Raw genomic sequence first — 7,664 nt, forward strand, 5'->3', positions numbered from 1 at the left:
CTCGATCCCCCCCATGTTACCACAGACGCCACCATCCCGGCCTAGCAACCGCCCCGTCCCGCCCCTCGCTCCCCGCCCGGCTCCGACGCCATCGCTGCGCGCCGCGGCGGCGCCATGGCGGAGGTGCGGGTGAAGCCGGAGGCGCCCGACCCGGTGGACATCGAGAGCCGGTGGGTGAGCTCCGCTCTTCTCGCCCCTCCATCCCCGCCCCCAGCCTTTCGGATGTGGCAGGACAGGGTTTTTTAACCTCGCTCTCCTCCCTCCCGCAGGATAATCGAGCTGTGCCACCAGTTCCCTCACGGCATCACCGACCAGGTGATCCAGAATGACATGCCCCACATGGAAGCCCAGCAGCGAGCCATGGCCATCAACAGGCTGCTCTCCATGGTAGGTCCTGCAGAGCTCCCCCGGTACTCCAGGCACCCGGCGCCACTCGTACGGACGGGCTGCGTGGTGGCAGCCTGCCAGAACGGGGCTGGTTGGCGTCAGTGGCGTTTGCTGTCATTTCACGGTTAGCACAGCTTATTTTTGGTTGCCGTAACCACTTAGGGTCCCCATAACCAATTAAACATACCTCAAAATTTACTGGTTCTGTTCTGTAACAGAAAGTTAACATCAGTGTGTATGTCTACTTGTCTAGGTTAGGAAGCTAACACCGAGAAGTAACACGTTAATCTTCTGATGTGTGCAGAATCCTTTGCTCTTCCCCCCATGTACTACTTCCTGTATTTACTGTGTAAAACAGAACATGATACAGTGCTCTTGTGTGTAACAGGCAAGTGCAAGTGTAGTTACTGTGGGGTTAGTCACAGTGATAACAAGGCCTGGTGCTGGAAGTAACCTAACCTACCTCATTTTGTTTTTCCTATTTATCAATATGTGTATCAGGACATTGGCTGTGAGCTTTTTTGTTCAATAGCTTTTGAATTGGTTGTCCAGATTTTAGAGTGAGGCTTCAAAGACAGCTAAGTCTCTAAAACTTGTTTAAAATAGATGTCCTGGGGATTGGGATGCAGGGGGAGATCTAGTAAGTGCCTTATGGTAGGGAAAAGAGCTGCGGTGAGAGCTAGGCCTTAATAAGCATCTGGGAGATAAGCTGCAAGTATTTCTTCTGTAGAAAAGCATTGAGAAGGATCGTCCTGAAGTGAGAGCTCCATTCAATTACATAATCCAAATCTGTAAGAAACAAGACTGTAACTGTGGGGAAGGGATCAAATAGCAAATGTTAACTAATGACGTTATATGCATGTCCTTCAACTTGTCTAATTGCTTGTCTCTTTCTCCAAACACAGGAAATAGGAATTTACCTGGCTTAGGCATAGCAGGACAAGTCTTTTGTGTATGAGATGCTATTAATTCTCAGTCCTGGCTGTCGGTTTTCTAGTGATCAATACTTAAGCAAAAAACAAAACAACATAACCAAACAAAAAAGAAAACAACCTTTGCTACTGGAAATTAGAACTGTTTGAAACCCTTATTCAGTAGAGCTCTAACATTTTTTCTGGATGGCCATGCGATTATTTTGTTGGGAAGCAAGAGAAATGTATACAAGAACTTGGTGCTCCTTGTACAACAGTAAAATTTAGGAGAAAGAACAGGATGTACACAGATGTTGTGGGAAGAGGCTGGAACTGTATCTCTTTTTTTATTTTTATTTTTATTTTTTTCTGATAGCTAATGATAAATGGATACTCATAGGGAAAAAGAGCCTGAACGGTATCATTGTGTCCAGCAGATAGAAATGTTAAACTTCCCTTTTTTTTTATTTTATTCGGAAGTCTTTATTTATTTCTTTTTTCATTTATAAGTTAAGAATTTTTGCCAAATTCTGAAACAAGCTGTTTGAAGGAAAGTAAACATGCTGTGTCTGTTTCTCCTAGGGGCAACTGGACCTTCTCAGGAGCAATGCAGGTCTCCTGTATAGAATTAAAGAGTCTCAAAATGCAAGGTAAGCCTCGCACTTGTTGAAAAAAATTAAACACAGTTCTGACGCTTGTGCCTCATTGCTGAGAAGCCACCAAACAATTTAATGTAGATTCTGTAACAGGAATGTTACAGAACTTTAGTGTACCTTCCTAAAACAAGTATTTAACTCCCCTGAGGTGAACCTGGAAACTGTTTTAGTGGTTTGTACTGAACAGAAGCTATCATGGAACCCCCCCTGTGATGTGCTAGTGGAGTTCCTGAGCTGTCAAAGTGATCTGTGCAAGCAGATGTTTATGCTCAGGTGAAATCCAGCTTAAGTTTGACCATACCATCTGCAGCTGTGATTCTGTGGTCTTCCTCATGGCTCATGTTGGTTGAGCAGTGCTCACATTTATAGAGGTTCCAGGAGACCACTTGATCTGCTGTTCATGCTGGTTAGTTGATTTATTAAAAAGTACCTTCAAACCATGTTTTGTGATGACTATGTGAGTAAGAGGTGCCAGACTTAATTTTAGAAAGAAAGATCCTTCAAAATTATTCTCAACAGAGGCATCTCAACCTCTCTTTCCAATGCATTCAGGTTTTCTCAGCCGAGTGAAAAGTTCTGTTTTAGAGGTGGTAGCACTCTACTATCCCTTTGTAGACATTCCTTCCAGAAACAGATTATTCAAATTATGCTCTGTTCTGTGACTGTTTGACCTTCCACAGTTGTGTTAATACGTGGCTTTCAATTCCCCATTGTTATGACAAGTTGAGTAACTCTGGTTTACTCACGTTTCTTTTCAAATTGGGCTCTTTTCTCTTTACTGTGGTTTCTCACTGGCAAACTTGGATTGATCAGGAGAGGTTTAGTGTCATATATTATATTTGCCAATGGCTGGTTTATTGTGCAGATTTTCTTCTTTGTGCATCGTGTTTTTTTTTTTTTTATTATTGTATTTGTTTTCAGTTTAAAACTTTCAGACTTTGGGCCTTTTAAAAATCCGGCTGTCTGTTCTACTTTACAGTAAAATGAAAGGCTCCGACAATCAAGAGAAGCTGGTTTACCAAATTATAGAAGATGCAGGCAACAAAGGTAGTTCAAATAAATTATAACAGTAAATGGTACTAACTCTGTTCGTGGAACTGTTCCTCTCCAAACTTCTAAATGCTTGTCCAGACAATACAAATATAATATCTAGAGTGCCCTTAACGAGTCTGTAGCTAATATTCCCCTTCAAAAGCAAAGACACATTTCTCTATTAAAATAACAACCTCTCCTAGTTGGCTTTTTGGGGCCTCTTTCAGATTATGAATTATGACTTATTTATGGGACTTGAACTGAGGAATCTGTGCAGAACACTCACTACTTAAAGTAAAACTTGCCATCTGTATGGGGTTTAACAGCTGTACTGCCAGCAGAAACTACTACTAGTAACTGTGCTTTCTTAGAAGTCTTTGCACACTCTGTTTTAGAGATGGCCGGTAGAACTGGCTGTATTTTATGTTGTTGTTGTAGGAAATAGTAGTTATCTAAAAAATGCAAGAATGTTTACTTGATCTATTCATGTTACCAGTCAAATGGGGTCTGCATTTAAGAGCTCTCAGAGGAGGAATAAAGGGCAAAAGGACAATTTGGTGGTGCTGCCATGTGTGTTTTGTTTTGTCAGTTGATTTTTGTTCATCCTCTTCTAACTCTTCCTTTCATTTTTTCTGGGAGTCATAGGAATCAGAAATACATCCTATGGCTGGCAAGCAAGTCAAGCAATGCTGTGTTGTGATTTTTGGTTTGTGAGTACTTGCAGAAACAAGTGGCTGTTTCTTGTAATTAATTTCTGTTCATTTCTCTGTTTTTAAACAGGTATTTGGAGCAGGGACATCAGATACAAAAGTAATCTGCCTTTAACAGAGATCAACAAGATACTGAAAAACCTGGAAAGCAAGAAACTAATTAAAGCAGTTAAATCCGTAGCAGTGAGTAGTTTGTGACTTTTTAACCATTTCAGATGTTAGCTACATGTTTGAACAGGGGTCTGGGCGCAGAGAAGCTTTGTTCTGGCACCAGCTTGGTCACTGACTATGCACTGATGCTGGACTCTCCACCTTTAGAACGAATGTTTGAGGTGTGCCAAATATAAGAGGCCATAATGTTTGCTAAATATTCAGCATACCACTAACAAACTGATTAATAATCTAATTAAGCAATGAATATGTCAAGTTCCTGTAAAGATACTCTTCTTCTGCCCTCCTTTGCCAGTGGAGGGGAATTAGGTTAAAAATTAAACTCGGAGATCATCTTTAGTGATGTTTGAACTGTGTGTGCATTGTTAGTAGGATGGTCTCTCTAACAGTATATTATAAAATGATGAGGAGTCTAAACAAATGAATCTTTTCTTTATGTCCATGTTACCTAAGGGTCAAACACATTAATGAGAGCTTGAGTCAGTTCTGTGCCCTAAATTTTAGGTGTAGTAAACCATTTATTCTGTAGATACTTTGTTAAATCTTCTTTTCTTAGCGGTTAAGAGCTGTGTACTTTTCTCTAACAGGCATCCAAAAAGAAGGTGTACATGCTGTATAACCTGCAGCCTGACCGCTCAGTGACTGGTGGGGCCTGGTACAGTGACCAAGACTTCGAGTCTGAATTTGTGGAGGTGTTAAATCAACAATGTTTTAAATTTCTACAGAGTAAGGTGAGTGCCACTGCTAAACCAATCGTCCATTTATATTGTGCAAGTAATTCTTTTATTTCTAAAATCAGTGATGGACAAGGCTTAAGTTTTCCATTGTGTCTTCTGTGTTACCCATTGTTTTAACTGGATCAGCAAATCTGTGCTGGATTTTTGTTTGTCACAGCAAGTGTGATGATACTGCATTTTAACAATGCATATTGTTGCACCCTTCACAGGGAGTGAAACCTACCTTCAAACTCCAATGACAAGCTAGGCAGCAAAGGACACAGGACCAAACAAAACAGCATTTTTTTTTTTTCCCTTCAGGGCTGCTCATTTCAGAGAGACTAAAGGCTCTAGACAAGCAGCTGTGCCTGGAAGACAATTTTCTTTAGTCTTAACCATAGAATCATATTCTCCAGTAAACAAGTCCTAGGCAGATTGCAGCATTTATCTGTTAAATAAATAAACAATGTGATAGGTACAGCAGAAACTTTTGTGTCAACAAAACACCAGATGCTGATATTCCTTTATATCAATCTAAATTACCCTGCAATTTTACGCTAACTGACATGAAACTTACATTTGGATGTGCACTGCATTATCTCACATATATCAATCTTGAGGACATAACTTTAAATAAAAAAAAAAGTCCCAGAAATGGTTTGCAAACTAACTTTTATTTTTCAGTCTGCCTGAAACTGGACTGTGAAGGAAGCTGTTGTCAATGAGTACTGATGAGAATTCGTCTTTGTTTTTTTCCCTCAGGCAGAAGCAGCTCGAGAGAGCAAACAGAACCCCATGATACAGAGGAACAGCTCATTTGCATCATCCCATGAGGTGTGGAAGTACATCTGTGAACTGGGCATCAGTAAGGTCAGAACAGATTTGTATTACTTCTCTCAAAGTTCTCAGTACATGGCTAGGTACAGGAGTTAGGTCCTGCAAATCTGGCAAGGGGCTGATAAGTGCCTTAGTGCTCTGCAGTTACTGAAATGGAGGTGGGTTTTGCTGCACTGTTGCTTTTCAAGGAGTGTCAGTGGTGCTGTATGGGATTCCAGGATAGTTTGTACATGTGGGTTTTCAAAGATATATAAATGTTAGTGTTCAAATCCTTGCAGATGGCAACTGGAATCAGTTTTCATTTAACATTCTCACCTGGGGTAAACTTTATAATTTCTACCAAGTTTGCCTATGTGCTTCAAGCAATTTTAGGGGGAAAGAAGGATAAAACAACAATGCCATTAATGGTCACCATCAACAGACATACCTTCATTACTTCTGACTTCTTCCACAGTTGTTTTGCTGTAAGACTAGAAATGTTCCATGCTAGGCTGATGCAGATACTTGAGGCGCATAGGAAAATCTTTTTTAGCCAATCAAGGCTAGTGTAATTCAAAGGTGCCTGGGAGGAAGGACACCTGTTTGCTTTTCTTTTTGTATCTGCACAACCCCATAAAGTGCCCAGTAAGAACTGTGTCTTCATCTGGGCTAGGTTAGAACTCCAAGGATTTGAACAACGATTTGGAGTTCTTATGGAATTTACTCTCATTTTCTCCTTGCAGGACTTACTGGCACGTCTTTATTGTATTTATTTTACTAATTGTTTCTTAGGTAGAATTGTCAATGGAAGACATTGAAACCATTTTAAATACACTAATATATGATGGAAAAGTGGAGATGACAATTATTGCTGCAAAGGAAGGGACGGTAGGCAGCGTGGATGGACAGATGAAGTTGTACAGAGCTGTCAGTCCTCTCCTACAACCTACTGGGTTAGTCAGGACACCCTGCGGACTCTGCCCGGTAAGTAACGAATTCCGTATGTGAATATGTGGGTGCATGCAAATTTTGGGTAAAACCTTTTAAATGGTCAGCCAGTGTAAATCAGGGTTACGCCTGTGAGTGCTCCTTGTGGATTTCTAAGCCAGCTATGCTCATGAGTATCATTTAGCATCTTAATGTAAGAGGCAGAGTCTTTAGTTTATACCAGGATGTTTCCTACTTACATGCTGTCTCTTTCCCTTACTGTATGTAACAGGGTGCTTTCAAGTCCAGCCTGTTCCAAAATATAACTTCTTATCTGATCCTGATTTTTTTTTCCACCTATTTATATCTTAATAAGCTAACTTCTGTTTAGCTTTTGGTCTTTTCTAAATGGATCCTGAACTGATACGTGGGTGAAACTTGCCAGGCATGTCTGTTTGCATCATTTACTACAGTGGGGTCTGTTCTGCTTTGCTATGCTCACATTATTCTTCCTCAGAACTGGTATTGGACTTCCTATACTTTGTCCTGCGGTAGACTACTGTTTTTCTACAGGGAGAGGAGCAGAAAACACAAGACCATGCTATTTCTAGTTCAGTCATGCTTGATGTACACAATTACTCCACTGACACAGGGCTTTCTTTCCCAGGTTTTTGATGATTGCCATGAAGGTGGTGAGATTTCTCCATCGAACTGTATTTATATGACAGAGTGGCTGGAGTATTAAGGTGCAAGAAAAACTGTAAACTGGATTCATTCCATATAGCCAAGGTGACAAAGCAGCTTGCTTTTTTAGAAGTGGACTTCCAAATTTGTGAACACCTTCAAGTTCCTTGTTTTTCAAGTAAACATGAAGCAGCAACACATCAATTGTGTGTCCTGTGAGAGGACTGAAATTCAAACCAGGACTGAAGATCAAGGCTGAAGTGAAAACAGATCCATTCTTGTACAAAAATGTGTGTGACTTGAAAAATGTCATAGAACTGGGTGGTGATGTGTCACTTTCAAGGACTGTGTTGAGTACTCTGCTGACATTTACTTAAAATGAGAGAAAATAAGTCATCAGCTGATCAGAAAAACTTGCTGGTGAGTGTTGCCAAGAATGAGATCCCAAACTTTGCATTCCGACTAATGCTGCTGATGGGAGCTTAAGTCCTAAAGCTGACGCTTTTTTTTCCCCACGATAGCTACCATCTAATTGGAAGCTAAAAATCTAATGTGGGAAAAATCTTAAATATGTTAAATAGAACTCACTGATTCTTCACCATCTTTCTTACCTGCTAATTTATCATTAAAACGCCGTTTGATTTGTCTTACGTA

At 40.6% G+C, this 7,664-nt stretch overlaps 1 protein-coding gene across 2 annotated transcripts; it reads left to right on the top strand.

The window, feature by feature from the left end:
* The first annotated feature begins 56 nt into the window (after window positions 1-56).
* Window positions 57-7,664, top strand: POLR3F (RNA polymerase III subunit F). Of its 2 annotated transcripts, none has more exons than XM_084514827.1 (9): window positions 57-170; window positions 270-387; window positions 1,881-1,948; window positions 2,934-3,001; window positions 3,767-3,879; window positions 4,455-4,598; window positions 5,346-5,453; window positions 6,192-6,383; window positions 6,994-7,664. In XM_084514827.1, exons 1-9 carry the CDS (start codon window positions 115-117, stop codon window positions 7,069-7,071), a joined length of 945 nt encoding a protein of 314 aa, XP_084370953.1. In that variant the 5' UTR covers window positions 57-114; the 3' UTR covers window positions 7,072-7,664. The 2 variants fall into 2 exon arrangements, with proteins under 2 accessions (XP_084370953.1, XP_084370954.1); XM_084514828.1 differs by having other exon boundaries at window positions 61-174.

Source organism: Aythya ferina (genome assembly GCF_964211825.1).
Source record: "Aythya ferina genome assembly, chromosome: 3".
Taxonomy (NCBI): domain Eukaryota; kingdom Metazoa; phylum Chordata; class Aves; order Anseriformes; family Anatidae; genus Aythya; species Aythya ferina.

Coding starts and splice junctions, on each gene's coding strand:
- POLR3F (XM_084514827.1), top strand. CDS start 115: ATGGCGGAGGTGCGGGTGAAGCCGGAGGCGCCCGACCCGGTGGACATC. Junction 3,002..3,766: donor AGAAGATGCAGGCAACAAAG/GTAGTTCAAATA, acceptor GTTTTTAAACAG/GTATTTGGAGCAGGGACATC. Junction 4,599..5,345: donor TTAAATTTCTACAGAGTAAG/GTGAGTGCCACT, acceptor TTTTTCCCTCAG/GCAGAAGCAGCTCGAGAGAG.